This window comes from Notothenia coriiceps, unplaced genomic scaffold (genome assembly GCF_000735185.1).
Source record: "Notothenia coriiceps isolate Sejong01 unplaced genomic scaffold, NC01 NC01_scaffold00037250, whole genome shotgun sequence".
Taxonomy (NCBI): domain Eukaryota; kingdom Metazoa; phylum Chordata; class Actinopteri; order Perciformes; family Nototheniidae; genus Notothenia; species Notothenia coriiceps.
Window position 1 is genome coordinate 7,242,974 of NW_011369951.1, and position 16,126 is coordinate 7,259,099.

At 42.8% G+C, this 16,126-nt stretch overlaps 2 protein-coding genes across 3 annotated transcripts; one reads left to right on the forward strand and one right to left on the reverse strand.

Annotated features, from left to right (window-relative positions):
- Nucleotides 1-2,154: 2,154 nt before the first annotated feature.
- On the forward strand, nt 2,155-4,786 carry LOC104966813 (vacuolar protein sorting-associated protein 13B-like). Its single transcript, XM_010796114.1, has 3 exons — nt 2,155-2,385; nt 3,754-3,942; nt 4,574-4,786. The coding sequence occupies exons 1-3, from the start codon at nt 2,215-2,217 to the stop codon at nt 4,760-4,762; spliced, it is 549 nt and encodes a 182-aa protein (XP_010794416.1). The 5' UTR covers nt 2,155-2,214; the 3' UTR covers nt 4,763-4,786.
- Nucleotides 4,787-7,056: 2,270 nt separating this feature from the next.
- On the reverse strand, nt 7,057-11,104 carry LOC104966812 (vacuolar protein sorting-associated protein 13B-like). Of its 2 annotated transcripts, none has more exons than XM_010796112.1 (5): nt 10,306-11,104; nt 9,642-9,769; nt 9,360-9,556; nt 8,131-8,267; nt 7,057-7,513 (listed from the first exon to the last, which is right to left on the reverse strand). In XM_010796112.1, exons 1-5 carry the CDS (start codon nt 10,599-10,601, stop codon nt 7,072-7,074), a joined length of 1,200 nt encoding a protein of 399 aa, XP_010794414.1. In that variant the 5' UTR covers nt 10,602-11,104; the 3' UTR covers nt 7,057-7,071. The 2 variants fall into 2 exon arrangements, with proteins under 2 accessions (XP_010794414.1, XP_010794415.1); XM_010796113.1 differs by having other exon boundaries at nt 8,131-8,249; nt 10,306-11,092.
- Nucleotides 11,105-16,126: the final 5,022 nt, after the last annotated feature.

Here is a 16,126-nt window from a genome sequence, read left to right on the forward strand (position 1 = left end):
CAGGAGAGATATTTGATAGTTGGTGCTTGAGAAGACTAAACATTTATCTGCAGATCCCTATAAAGCATATTCATTACTCGTTATTCTCTAATCGTTCATTACAAACTGTATATAATAGCTATTTTGCACATACTTTATCATATACTCAACTACAGTGTAGTTAAGCAATGAATGAAAAACTTGGGTCACAGGTTCCTCAACAGAGCATTACAAGACATCTATCTTAACCTAAAGTATAATTTAATGCTTTAATAAAGGTTCATTAGTTTGTCTGTTTTGCACATCCTCCTATTAATATCTTTGTACATCCGGCACTAAATTGTTTTATTGTAGAGATCATTTACAGTATCTTCTTGATATTTTCTATTCTATATTTCTATCATTGACCTTCTACTTTCCCCCTATTTTGTATGTACTCTTAATATTTAAATGTTTTCATCAAATATAAAACATTCAACAAAACATGCAGCAGACCTTAGGCAAGGCAAGTTTATTTAGTAAAAGAATAGTTTCCGGTCCATTCTGAGGTCCAATCTCTGTAGATAAATAAAGAACTACGGCAGATGTGTAATATGTAATGCAGCCAAACCATTTATTACGATGCATTCATGTGATGACTTTCAAAGAGTAAAGCAAGCACTGCTGAATAAAGTATGATTTTATCTTTTTTACGAAAAGTTTTTTTCATATGGAATACAGTTGGAAGTCAACCAATCACAGAGCTTGAGGACTAATCACAGGTTTGTCGAGCAAAGCTGACTGGCATCGTCCCAAATGACAGCTGAGGATTATGGGTAGTGTAGTGTCTTCGGCAATCCTAAACTCCGAATGTTTTTCCGAATCGAAGGGGAAAAACACAAAAGCATTATTCACAATGCTCGGTGAAACCGAACCAACCAGCGAGTGTGTAAATATTGTGTCTTAATGGGGCACCTCGGCTCTGATTAAACAGACATCGTGTAGTGGTTGGGGTTAGGGTAACCCCTTGCTGGAGGCAGTGTATGCGTTTGTTTGAAGCTTTCAAAATCCACACTTCTCAAGACCTCAACTTCAGAGTTGGCAGGTGTGGACGGACACATTCCTTTCAACTACCCTTTTGTGAGCTCTGTAATGTGATTTATGAGCCTTAAACTTTTAAGGCAATCGAGGTGATTGTCCCATAAAACACTCAAACATGGGTAAATGGTAAGAAAAAGCCATCGTCAGTGTTTAGGGTCCCATTCAACAGCAAGCAGGCTTTGGGTATGGTACGTTTGAGGTGGCAGGTCGGTGGGCTGAGCAGAGACCAGGCGGCCTGGAGGGAGAGAAAGAAGTTAAACCTTTGATGGCTTTGAACTTAGAGTTAGTCTGAGAGAACTGTTTGTTTGGCTCTCTTCTGACACTACGCTGTTTAGGGTTCATGAGACCATGATTATCGTGAAATGACTGTTGTGTTGGTGGATCAGTGGAAAAATGGTTCCGTTTTTCAGTCTGTTTGTCTGTGTCTCCACATGCCTGTGTGTGTTCCCAGATGTCTTGTCAACTGTTCTCTGTATCTGTTTGTATTGCATAACTTGTGTGCAGACCTTTTTCTTCCTATGTATTTGTTTAGCCTGACTGATTGTCATTGTGTTCTGCATTGTATAACAGTAAAATAATTGTTTGTTTATATGCAACACATTGCAATGTTGGTTTAAAGCTGTGTGCTGCACTGTGTAACACATGTCCATAGCTGATTTACATGAGTAGACAGATGAAATGATGTCCTTAATCTAAGGAATTGAGCATAAATGATTTTTATTACCAAGCTGAGAATAATTGTTGTTTGTAAATACTGCATAACAGGTAGCTGCATGTCTGTCTCCCTGTCTATATGTATGTATTTATAGCTATGTATCTCAGTGAAGTGTTTACAGTCCATACACACATAGCCTCACTGCAGTATGGGAAACAAACTCAGAGCAGTAGAAATGAGCTTTGAATGTCATCGTTTTTGAAAGAATAGATTCATGTTTGACTCTTTGAAGGGGTGTTTAAGATGTATGCATAATCATCAGCATCAGCATCATCACTGCAAAGACCAAAGCCTCCACTGATTCTGTCTGTGTTTATATACTCATATACGTAATATCTGCCAATAGGTCACTATTAGAGTTTACTTATTTGATTGATTTCTACAGTCTGTTCCCTCCCCACAGGTCGGTGCTGGAGCCCCTGGCCCAGTGGGACAGTCCCATGCAGGTGAAGTTATCCTGCTGGAAGTCGGGTCTTAACACTCTGCTGGTAGAGCTATTGCCCTGGGCCCTGCTGGCCAACCACTCCAAATGGGACCTGTGGCTGTTTGAGGGAGAGACAATCGTCCTGCAGATACCAGCCGGAAAGATCATTGTGCCCCCCAACTTTAAGGTATTGTGCCTATTACAGAACATGTATCCTGCTCGAAAAATCATCTAAATTATTATTATACATTCCCAATAATGGTGTTATCAGCGCTTTTCCTTACACTTCCCTCACCAGATAAATGCTTATGTCTTCTAAACTGTATGCCTTCAGTTGTTACCAAGCATTCAAGCCGTTAAACTGAAAAATCATGTAATAATGAAGACATCAGGGTTACTTTCTCAGACTAAATCACCCTCCACCGACACAGACAGTCGACTGGACTTGCATTTATCTAGCACAAATCAAACCTTCTGACACCGGTACCCAAGGTGTGAACATTCATACAATGATGGCAGAGGCTCATCAGAAACAGAAGACTGTTTCCTGAGCTGAGGAGTTAGTAAACTGAACATCACATGTTCTTAATGTTCTTACTGTGCACCACTTACATCTTTATATAATACTTTCATACTATTTGCTATGCTACGTGAAACAAGCCATATTGCATGAATGTTTCCAATCAGGTCAGAATTTAAGTGTTGGAAAAATACTGCTAAGTAAAGCAAATTCTGACTGTATTCTTTCCAAATGTTCTATGCAGTGATCTTCCTATTGCTCTGATAGGTATAGATAGATACTGTATTTATTTTTGCCTTTAGGCAAGACAACCTTTATTATGAAACCTGCTCTGTACTCATCTGGACTAATAAAACTGTTCTCAAAGCGGCAATACAACAATATTCCCTGCATGTCTTTATCTACAGCCAAGCTCTGTCACTCTTTACTGTAGAAATGTCTTCTCTCTGGCTTCTGACATCAGAAGAAGAGGTCTGCAGATGTTTTTCCCACTGTGGAACATAAAACACATACACAGATTTTTCAACTAACAAAGCGCTCAGCAGCAAGGCAGCGTATCAAAGAGCAATTGCTGATGCTCAAAAATGTGTAAAAGCTTTTGTCATAGGAACAAATAAAACATTACTTCAACCTGCTCCTGCTGTTTATCATAGCAGGAGCAGTGAAAAGTAGTTTTGGTGTCCGCTGAGAAGGTTGCTGTTTGATGGGCATGTTTGATGAGGCTGATAGCTGCAGAGCCAGATAAACAGCAATCAGCACTCATCAGCCAACATCAGTAATGGAAGTAATATACTCCTCAATCGAGGACTTTTTGTAAAGTTATGCAGGAAGCATGAAAACATGGACACAAACTTGAGTTGTTGGTTTTGAAGCCACAGTTGATACAATCAGAGACAGTCCATTTCATTATCAATTACAGACCATTTTAATATTCAAATAAAAAAATGGCAGTGTTTGACCTTTCTCTTTCCTTCTGATTCCTTATCTGATTTCCTTTCTCCCCCCTTTCTTGCCCTCTTGTCCCCCTCCACCCAGGAAGCCTTCCAGATTGGTATCTACTGGGCCCATACTAACACTGTCCACAAGTCCACAGCTCTCAAACTGGTACATGACCTGACTTCTCCTCGGTGGAAGGAGGGATCAGGCTCAGAGGTGGTCACTCTGGATGAGGAGGGGTATGTAGAGGCTGACATCACCCTGGGAGCCTTCCCTGGCAGACAGAAGGTGAGGAAACAAAGCGTTTATAAGTTACAGTGATCAATGCGCATGATGACATTTCATTTTGGAAAGTCATTGAATTATACATTATCGGAATACATCCCCCTCAAAGTTATCATTGTATATTAGAGTTACTCAACCCGTGTGACCTTAAATTCTTGAAGAAAACTCTCAAGGCTTAAGTTTGCCTTTACTGTGAACGAATAATAAGTAAAAGGGTGCTGCGTTTATCAACAGGAAAGTTACTCTATGTTCACATTTCAACTCCTGCAGTATAATTATAATCCAAGTCTCCCAACACATGCATTTTAATGAAACCTTACTTTTGAACACAATTACATGAAAGAGTAGAGCGTCTGCATAAACATGAAAATGTGTATGAGGAAGTGTTTTAAATCAGAACATTTTTTGTGAAAAATATTTTTCGTTCCGAGTCATGAGAGAAAAAGGTTTTCCTGCATTGATTGACAGGGTGAGTCATTTATATGCAAATGTTCATTTTGTGGGTACAAATTTCCTTTAAGAGTTATCGTGAGCACAGGGAAAATGTTCTGTAGTGCAATGCACTATAAAAAAGTATTTGAATGATTGTTCTACTTTATAACTGGCGACTTGGTGTCTGTTGTCTCCTCTGCAGCTGTGTCAGTTTTGTGTGTCGTCTGTGGTGAGGCATGGTATTCAGATTCTACAGTTAGAAGACAGAACCATCCTGGTCAACAACACTCCTCACACCATTCAGTACAGGCCTCTGCTGACGGACCATGCCCTGGGAACTGACGGCCAGGTAATGTGCATTAACAAACTGTGTCCTTTTACTTTACACTGAATAAGGGTTTCTCTGAATCACAATTTTCAAACTACCACCACACAAAGGAAGTCTTTCACTTTATGAAATATTGTCAGTCATTTAATCTCTGGGTACTTTTTTGTTCACTATGAAATGCACCAGTAGTATGTGCAATACCCATTCTGGTTGAAATGTATATTATGTTAAATGTATCAGTTACATTGTAAAACAAAAATAAAATCAACCACCACTCCGTAGAAACACTGCTGTAAGGTTTTGTCGACTTTTTGGCCTGTGCCTGCTGATCAATCAATCAATCAATCAATCAATGTTTATTTATATAGCCCAATATCACAAATGTTACATTTGTCTCAGTGGACTTCACAGTTTGTACAGAATATCAGTATGACAATACGACACCCTCTGTCCTTAGACCCTCACATCGTACAAGGAAAAACTTCCAGAGAAAACCCACAGTTTAAAGGGAAAAATGGGAGAAACCTCAGGGAGAGCAACAGAGGAGGGATCCCTCTCCCAGGACGGACAGACGTGCAATAGATGCCGTGTGTAAATTGAAAAGATAATAAATGTATTATCTTTTCAATTTACACACGGCATCTATTGCACGTCTGTCCGTCCTGGGAGAGGGATCCCTCCTCTGTTGCTCTCCCTGAGGTTTCTCCCATTTTTNTTTTCACCACGAAAAACACGTAAGTTCGAGCGCCGAGACAACACACGCAGCCTTTAGCGCGTTAAGTCACACACAGCTCTCTTCCCCTCTCTCTACTGGCTGGACGCCACGTCGTCGTCCCCCTGGGCACAAAAATCGTAGACGACATCGATCGACGTGATTGCCGTAATGCCTCGACAAACAAGGTGTTGTCTCGACTCTCCTCTCGAGAGGAGAGTCCTGGACTCTCCGAGTCCACTCGATTTCCTGAGAGACTCGACAAATCTATAAATTGAAATCAGATTCAATAGAGTCACCGCAGAGTTTAGTTGCCAAACCAGTTTTTAATAAGTTTCTAATAAAGGCGCCGTGTGGAGTAGCATACTAGTTAAATCATATTTTTTCTTATTCTCTTATTTCCGTTTTTGTCAATACTTTACTGCATATACCGGTCATTTTGTCTTCTCATGTCAAGCTTTCCCCTCCACTAAACATTGTTATAGGTACTTTCTTTTTCTTGTACGCACGACATGTCAACAACAAAGTAGACCCGGGTGCCACGCGAGAGCGCGCGGCTCTACAAGGTATCTAGGCAGAATTACAACGAGAGTTTCACGTGGTCTAACTACAAAATTGAAAGTTATAAATTTTTTTAGAAGCGCCCCCTACGTAGGGGGCCCTGGGGGGGATCTCTTCCACTCCAGCAAGGGTGAGCATTTTTTATCGTGAAAGGGGGACGGATATTACGCACTCGACTAATAGCTCGGAAGTAACATAGTCAGCGCCCAAATGACACACAAACGCACACCCCTCAAAAAAAGCCACGCACGGAGATATCACGGGCATGTATCACAAGTGACCTTCGAGTCCGTGGGAGGTAGTGGGGGTGAGTTTTATGGAAGGGCGCGTGAGACCATGTATGGGACAATGTGAGGTGTACATTTCATGCGAACACACAAAGGGCTCCCATATATCTCTTTAATGTTTGTCACGAGAACTGGTCTTGTGGTCAGAAGGTAGTAAAGCTCTTGTTCTGGGGAACTCTCTGATTGGTCTGGTGTCTTGCCTCTGTTGCATTCACTGAACACGGGAAATTACAGTCCTGCCGTCCTTTCTAGTGTCTTGATGAGGTTCACGTAAAGCACGGTTAATGTATTATATTATTGAGGTAGAATTGTCCGGGGCTACAGAAAAAACATTCGGGGCAGGCCAAAATATTAAACAATGTGGAATTTATTGGCTACATATTACACAGATTATGCACAGCGGGAGCAGCAATAACCGTCAAATAATAATTCAGATAGGGGAGCTCCGCACCCCCTGCCTGCCGCTAGGGGGTGCTGCAGCGCCCTCAGCACCCCCCTTCCCGCGCCCATACACTGTCATGCCTTTCTTTTGTGATGGGAGCTAATATGTAGATTTAAGTCATAATTAGAACTATGGGGTCATGATGCACTTATAAATGAGAATAAAACAAAAAAAATAGTTTCACAGATTTTTATAAATAACCTTAAATATATGATCCTGGCAAACCCTTATCCACCTGTTCTTAAATCATAAACACAGTAAAGAATCCAATAGCCCAGACTTTAAAAAAATAGAACATCAGAATAATTGTTCCTCTCTTTCCCGAGGGCTTCTGCAGCTCCGTTTACTGTGACACAGAAACAAAGACAGATCATGCCCTCACCTCCTCTGCATTGCACCTGTCCCCTGCCAGCCTCATCCTCAGCTGCAGGAAGCAGGAGCGCTTGAACTCCTCCAGGGCTTCAGGAGACTCAGTGGGGTTGGCCTCGCTGCTCCAGGGACCCCCCCCAGGCTCAGCACCGTTTCTCTGATCCTGGCACAGCAGCACAGGGAAGTGGAAACTGGCTCTGTTATACAGCTGGTTGTCTATCTGCAGGTTGGAGCAATATACCTCGACCAGCGAGATGTGTGCTGATCCCAGGTCAGAGGCTCCCTGCTCCTGGGGCAGGGAAGTGGGGGCTGGAGCCAGGCTGAGGAACAGCTTGGTCAACGTGAGTCTGAGCAGCTCCACAGATCCAGATGGATTGGTGATGTCATCACTTAACACCACACTGGCTTCACTGAGGAGCACTCTGCAGGACGCTTTACGTGAGCTGAAACAAGTCATTCATGTCAAATGAATACATTTACACATGCTGGCCATTGATGCATGTTTAGCAATGATTTAGACAGTCATATGTTTAATTATACTTTATTACTGTCCAAGAAAGACAACATCTCCATCCATGACATCATTCAAGTCCTAAGTAGGTGCTTTATTATTTAGAGACCAAACTTATTCATCTTGTTCTGACGATGTTTAATGAGTTTCAAACCACCACAACCAAGAACATTGTCTGACATAGTTTGTTTACATTTACCTAATGTGTGATTATATTAATTCCCTGTTTTGCCAAAAGAAAAAGTTGCTATGTGTTGATGTAATGGAATAAAGCTGTGCTAATTTCACTCATGACAACCATGAAGTTGTATTGCCCTCCTGTGGTGCAAATGATGCCTGTTTCTTCATGTTTTCAGTCTAGAAACAAATGTTGCATGCAAACATGGCTGTTAACAATAATCATGAAGCAGTTTGACGTAAACAACAATAAAGGCACACAGGAAGATAGCTTGAAGTTAGGTAGAACGACATGCATGAATAGTTTCTCATGGTTAAAATTGTAGGCTGCATACAACAACAAGAATAAAAGCACTGCTGGAGCACACAAACCTGCTGTGCTGGTGGATCACAGCGTCCAGGCCGCCCTCTGGTGCCAGACACAGAACCAGAGTGCCTTTCTCATACAGCACGTCAATGTAGAGACAGCCGAAGCCTGGCAGGAACACCACCTGTGCAACACCACAGGTCTGCAGTCAGATAGATCAATATGCCTATCATTGATATCCTCTATTGATGGACTATTGCTAATTTTTACTCTGTTCAATCTCGAAGGAAACTTTACCCTTTCACAGATTCATGGCTGAGTGTTCTTGATATGTGTTTCAGAGCATACATGTGGCTGAGTTTAACCTCCACCACTGCAAGTTCACAGTGAGAAAAGGAAGCAGATCCCTGCTAAACTTGGCTGAGCAGTCATAACAAGTCCGACCTTTGACCCCTTCCCCCTCCCTCAGAGGTCAGACTGAGACCTCACAGTAACAAGAGATACACAGCCTTCACCTCAACCCCAGCCTGCAGCTTGCTAGACACAACACGTAACATTACACACACTTCTCCTTTCTATCTGACTAACCCCACACAGGGACTGAACCAATATGTGCGGGCTGTTTACCACACCACAGTGGACACACACACTTCATCAGACACAAATCTGTGTGATCAAGCTTAATACATTTCAATAAAAAATGAATCTACATCAGTAGTGAATAATAATTTAAATGATCATAATAGGAGTGAGTTTCAGGATCCTAAATTGCAGTTTTAACCAGTAGAGTGGCCATACTTGTACTCCCAGTGGACTTTTTTGATTTTGATTAGATTTGAAGTTTTAAGGGAAGCTGGATCATTTGGATTTGACAGATTGCTAATCTTTTTGAAAAGATTGTCCACAGTAGAGGTAATCATTTTAATCGTGTACTATCTATATGGAATGGTCGCAACACTACTTATGCCAATCAGTCTGTGCAGAATCCAGCAAGTATCCTGAACACCGGAGAAGCCACTGATGAGGCTGTCACCTCGCTAATCCCAAATCCTGTTTTCCATAGTACAGGCTACAGCTCCACCTATCAGTGAGAGCTGTGACAACAAGTTATTTAATGTACATCAGTAGTAAATAAGAGTTTACATTTTCACGATAGGAGTTATTGAAACAAATATTTGTGTTTAAACAAGTGTGACGATAATTTTTAGTAATGTATTTTTAGTGTTGAGGTATGACATACCCTTACATACGAGACAAAATCCTGTATAATTGTACGTCTCACCCAAGCCTTTACCTGAGTCCCGGGACAGTTGATGTCTATGGGGTCAGTCCAGTCAGTGGAGCTGTGGTCTGATGTGGTTTTTAGCAGCAGTGTGGGCAGCATCTCTTTCTGTCTGCACTCAGGGAAACTGGAGAAATGGTGGTAGAGCTCATGGTGCAGGGAGCAGTTAGCAGGCAGAGGACGGCAGTACACCTCAGTCCTTGCAGTTTCTATTTGAAAACAAGAAGAACCGGTACAAAAAATGGTAGTAAAATGGTACACACGAGATGAGAGTAGAATTGTGTCCCTTCCTACCTTTGACTGTTTCCTTCAGCATGAGTGGGATAGGACACTTGTTGTGGATCACCATCCGTGGACAGGGGTCCTCATTCAGGATGATGTATGTCACCCCAAGGTGTTCTTGATATGTCAGTACTATGCTTCTGCAAAAAATGAATAAAAACAAGCCCATGAATAAAATGTCCACGGACAGCTCCTATCCCAGCCCCTTTCACCACCCACCAACATGTTACATGTCACATCCCTGCTATGTCCATTTGCAAATCTCTGAGGTGCATCCATGGGCAGACCCCGAACTGAGGCCAGATGCTGACACACTTTGGCTTCACGATATACATTTACACACATTAAATAAGAGCTAATTTGGCCTCTCGGACCAGAACATAAGTGTGAAGGCAAATATGATATGCTCATTGGCCTTTGTATTGTGTGTAAAATTGTTTCTGACTTGGACTTAAATCATAACAAATGGCCACAAGAAATGGGGGCAAACAGAAAGTAGGTGAGACCAAGACAAGAAAGACATGATATATGATAATGTTGAGGTTTTTTTCATTCTGCTTCATCTGAAGAATTTAACGAGCTGTGACCAGCTGTGCCTCCCGGCTGTGCCAGCCCGATTCAGTGCCCTGCTCTAAATGGAGCAGCCAGCATAGAACGTACGCTCTGATTAACCCACCTACTGCTCAGGCCCCCCACAGACTCTGCTTCCCCAGGAACAGACACACTCAGCCTGGGGAAGTCTGATCGGATCGGAGCGGGCAGGCTCCATCCTGCTGATCCAACTCCACCATCAGGCTTGGGAAGTAGGCGGAGAAGCATGTATCTCAGCGGCAGAGGGAACTCCAGCGCTTCCTGGACGCTGGTCTGCAGGAGGTCCCAGCACAGCACAGAGCAGGGTCTGGAAAGCTCTTCAGAGGGGGCCAGGCTGAACTGGGCAGTCTCTGGGATCTCACAGGCCTGGGGACAGGACATGATGACAATTATGAAAAGGAAAGAAGAGGGGAGAGGAGATAAAGGGAAGGAAAGGTTGAACAAATAGTTGTAGAGGGGTGAGGATTTTAGGAGAGGAGAAGAGTGAAATGAAAAATAAGTTGAAAGGACCGAAGTGGAGTGGAGAGAAAAGAAAAGGGAGAGGTAAAATAAGCATATGATGAAGGAAAATCATAAAAGCAAAACATTTGGATGTGAAGAGACGAATAAAGAATGGTAGTAAGGAAAGCAACAGAGAATAAAGCCACTGGACAAAAGTTTCAACAGAAGAGAAGAAAAAGTGATTACTCCAAAGATACATGGTAAAACCACATTGTTATTGTACCCTCCTCTCTCCCATTGAGATCACTGCTAAATTGATAGCAGAGAAGCCCCGCTGTGCTGCAGAGTCCAGGACTGCAGGATTAGGCTCTAAGCATTATGAATAGAGCAACTAGAAAGGCATTCCTTGCCTTGTTTGTGGTCTGTGTTATTGTTAAGCCCACCGCTCCCTATTTAGTTTTTTAAAGCTCTTTTTCTAAAAAAGTTTTTTCAGTCAATTAGTGGCAACTGGCAAGCTCTGCCATCCTCCTTTAAGAGCATCTGAAGGCTCGTTAAATGACATCACTACATTGTTGCTCTCTTTGGGGACAAGCAGCATGAAAGCGAGAGGGGAAACCTGCATCCAATTCTGGGTGTTTGTCTAATGTCCCAATGAGTGAAAAATGGTGGAGGCGGGAGAGGGGGAGCAGCATGATCTGATGGAAAACGGCTTGCTTACTTCTGAGCAATGAGTACGTGTGGTAGTGCAGGGTGGATGTGTGTGAGTAATGTGCATTGGGAATATACCGTATGTGTGAAGCTTGAGGAAGTTGAGGAGAACAGGACAGACATGATGCAGGGCCAACACACACATGCACATGAAGACACACACCGAGGCCGTATGGTTATGAGGAAGCAGTGAGGAATGAATGCTTTGGGCCCAGAATTGACACTTTTTCACTGTGTTGTAAAGAGATGGAGCAAAGACTAAGCTGGTTGGGAATTTGAGACTGGGTAGATGTTGTGATGTATGAAATATTTAGCCTTGTTTAACCGGAAAATGTTCTTATACTTTATGCCAGCACAAGCAGTTGTTTTAACTTTTATAACGTATAGTGTGCAAAAACTCATATAAGAATAGTCCCTCTCAATCATGACTACTGACCCATGCATTAAAGATTTGTTGGGATAGATTTCCCCCTCCTATTTAATGAATTCAGGACAATTCTGGGGCTCAACAAAGCAGGGGGGGGGGGGCAGCATAAAAGCAGGGGGTTCAGCCCGTTCTCATCCCCGCCCCTTGGTGTCTCTCTTCCCATGCAGGGTTCCCACGCTTGCCTTGACATTTTTTTCCATGCTACCTCCTAATTTTCCAGGTACCATATTAAGTGATGATCTATAGGCCCCTGAAGCTTTCCGCCCCCATCCGCGCCCCCTCCCCCTCACACACACAACCCCCTAGGACACCTGACTACTTGATTTAAAAGATGTGCCAGTCAAGTCTACATTGTAAATGCTTAGATATTATGTCTATTGATAATATCAATGCATGAAATAATGCAAAAAGCTGTAGATGAACAACAATTTATTAAACGGGAACTTTGAAACACATGAGCACTGGGATTTATATATGTTCTCTCTTCCACTCCTCTCCTATCTCATCCTGTCCTCTTCTCTCCACACCTCCCCTCTTGTGTCCGCTCCTGTCTTCTCTTCCTACTCTTCTCCTCTCCACTCTTCTCCCTTTTCCTCTTTCATCTTCTACTCTCTTATCCTCCTCTTCTTCTCCTCTTTCATCTTCGCCCCTCTTCTCTTCCTCCTCCCTCTTTCCTTCTGTGCCCTCCTGGCTCCTCCCCCTCTCCACTCCTCTTCCTCCTCCTCTCTACAGTCTGAAGATCTGAAACAGATATGTATTTTGAGTTAAAAAATAGTCATCATCATCCATAAGCATAATTGTGTTATATTTGTCTTTTAGGAGGGTGGCCATAAAATATTTACAATCTTTTCATACATCCATAAAGGCTATTTGCGCATACCTTCATTGCTTATTAACTTATTGACAGACTCTTGCAGCTCTTTTCAGGGCTTTAGTCTAGAGCTGCCACCTCTTCCTTTTTATCAATAACCCCTTTCCGAATAGGCATTTGATTTTTTGACAGCAAGTGTAAAATTCACGTGCTTCTTCTCTGCCATGACTGTGCCATTTCATGTGGCATTTCTTTCTCCATTGTTTCAGCGCTAGTCATTAACTTTTTGCGCTTTGTTTTCAACTTTCTGGATTTCCTGGGAGAGTCTCCTTCTTTTTCTTCTCTTTAGTGGTTTGCTCTCTCAACTTCTTCTGGTCTTCCAGATACATCTCATATCTTGTCCTGTGCTCCTCTGCAGTGTTGCTTGATGGTTCTTTTGGAAGAGATCCATCTGTGTGCCCAGCCATTGCAGTTCGTGGACGCCAAGCGCATTGCTATTAGCGTCTTCTCCTGTAGGTTTTCAACAAGCATTTCCTTGTTAACAGAGTACCCCCTTTCTTTCTTACTGCAGCTTGTCCATGAGACAGCGTGGAAGAGACATGCATGGATGGTTCCACAGTTCTGCATACTCTTCTTTGCCACTGAGATTATCTTCCGAAAGAATTTCATCAAGGTCTGCAGCTGTAAACAAATTCTTCGGAACTCTGCTTTGTGGTTTGTGTGTGACATTGAGTGAGAATGCTTTATTACTGAGAGAAAGGAACTTTGTCACACTCTGTGGCAGGGCACGCATCCAGCATTGAGAGAACCTGAGGGTTTCTCAAACATTGCGTTTGTTACTTTCGGTTTGCCGTCACAATCATCACAGGGTCAAGGGACCTCATTATGCCGCACAGCTGGGATACATGAGAGGACTTCTGCCCCATAATTTTCTTGCAGGGTCATGCGATAAGGAGACCATTCTTTTTTGACTCCACAAATTTTCAATGGATTTTCCTGGAGCTTCATAGGATGACCTGTCTGCAAAGCCTGCTTGGTTGAAAATCCTGATGTCCAGGTGTTTGAGTGGGACATGGATTTGCTTCTCTTGGGGGGTTCCAGTTTGTTGAGCTGGAGAGTGTCTTGATCTTTGCCAAGCCTCTTCTCTCTTAATAAAGCATTGACAGCAGGCCTGTCAAGGTGCTTTTGGAGCTCCTTTGCCACAGTAATGGCACCATTGGGGCATCTGTCTGATAAATACCTTTTCAAAAAGAGGCTTCAGCTGTCTTGCCAACAAAAGCGAAAAACTCAAGTTTAGCCAGGAAAAAGAGGCTCTTCGGTTGCCTCTTGACTGTCAAGTAGGACGCGGATGTTGGCACTTTACTCTTCGGAGTTTCTTTTGTGGCTGTGGAGTACGCTTATTCACAAGCTGGCCACACTTCGATTGCCCGCTGCAGCACTTTGCAGTCTTCAACCCAATCAAGTGGCACAGAAGAACTTCAGAAGGAATTCTTGCCCGTTTTAGTCAGCTCACTGAAATCCTCTTGCCTTTGCTGGCGAGTCATGGAAACACCTGCCAAAGCTCCCCCCCCCTCTCAGCGCGTCCCCGATTTTCCAAACCTGGTTTCCGCTCTCTCGGGTCGTGGAAACTTCCATGCCAAAACATGCCAGACCACAACTTCCCAGGTTGTGAGCTTTTGGTGCCATCTGGGTCCTCTTTTGCCTCTTGGCTCGTCTTGGAATATTCTTAAGAAACTTTCCAATTCTACGTAGGCCGTCCATCGATATTTGCCAGCGGAGCTTGTTGGGGTCCAAGAGGCTGACAGGGATCTGTTGTACTCTCCAAGAGCTTCTCTGCTGAGTGTGTTCTAGGAACTCTGAAGTGAAGTAATGCGACAGGCTTACTTTCCGTGCTGTCGTCGTCTCCTCCAGTTAGCCGCGAATGAATATCACATGCTGTGTCTTGTTTGGCTGTTCACTTTGTTTAAGGCATTCGTCAAAAGACACTACATGACGACTTTGCCGTTTTCTTACGTCTTCAAGTCAGTCCTGCTCGTTTAAAATGAGGATAGCAAGCCAAAACGTATTAAGGTTAAGTCCAATTTTGTTCCCCGGGCCACATGCTATAGTTGTTTGGGCCAATCGGACTCTGCTCTGCTGGAACATCGAGCAAAAGTGTTTGAAATGTCAGAGTTTGGATTTGAACGAGAAGCTGTGATTTCCTGACCATCTCATGATCCCATGGAAATCTCTGCTTCAATTACAGCTTTGGCCTTGAAAAAAGTTTCCCTGAGGCTCCAGCAGCTTTTTTCCGGTAGGTACTGCGCACCTGACTGTGCGAGCTTTCGATATCCTGGCTTGGTTTGGGCCGCTTTTCCCTCGTTCTCTGGTTTTTTAGTCAAGAATCTGGTCATTCTTCTTTCATGTATTTAGTGTCCGAGCTTAATTGGTGTGGTTTGTCCTTTTGAATGGCTCTTGAGGGAAGTGACCCCATATTGCTGATGTCATAATACTTGCGGCAAAACTTGGGCAATAAAGGCCTTTGTGGACATCTCCTGGTACTCTCCAATCCAGTCCTTGTATTGAGAGTCATCTGTTCGCAATTGTGACTTGAATCCTGCCGCGTGTCATTGTCACTCACTCCTGTAATGTCATCAACTACATTGAGATTGTATGAGTCTCGTAGAAGGTAGTATGGCCTACTCTCACTCTGGTAAAAGCTTTGTGAAGATCAACAACTAGATGAAGGCCTAAAAGGGGAAAAATAAGGCTGGTTTCCTGTGGTTCCTCAGTACAGCCAACCTCCACTAGTAAGCTAGTAACAGTAGAATAGATTCCCAGCAGCATATCCAATGTATTTTTCAAAAATGTTTCATCTCATAATGTTCTCTTTTATGATACATTTTTAAAGATAAAAAATGAAAATCACAAAATAGCTAAAAGTTAGATATAAGAATGAATTACATAATGATCAAAACTAGACTATTTTCATGTCAACTATGATAGATGAATTGGTCACAGCCGTGAATGTGGAAAAGTATTGGTAGTTAGCTAGCAATGCAACAGCCAACATACAGTTAGTTACACTGAAGTTGGCTGTAGCAAGATGTCAGGCCGATCTCTAAACCATCATTAACAAATTCAAATTCTAGCTAGTAGCAAGATTGCACTGCTACGTAACTAACTTGATAAAACCCAAGTTTACGCACAGTTAAAACACAGCTACTTACATTTGAGAATAAACTTGCATAAGAAGTTTCACTGTATGATGTCAAGGCTCCCGTGGTTGCGTGGGAAAGCATTGTATTTGACCCTTCTCTTGAGATCGCGGGTAACGTTATTTATTCATGAAAGTCCACCAATCCCGAAAAACTATACTTTTAAAGTCCAATCACCATAGTTTGCCTGCCATCAAAATTCCAACATTCCAAATGATACCATATAGGACGCCAAGAGCGATGCTCTACGAACAGGCCTATTCAACTGGCAGCCGCGGGGCCAGATGCGGCCCAAGAACCAACTCACCGAGTGGCCCAGCCT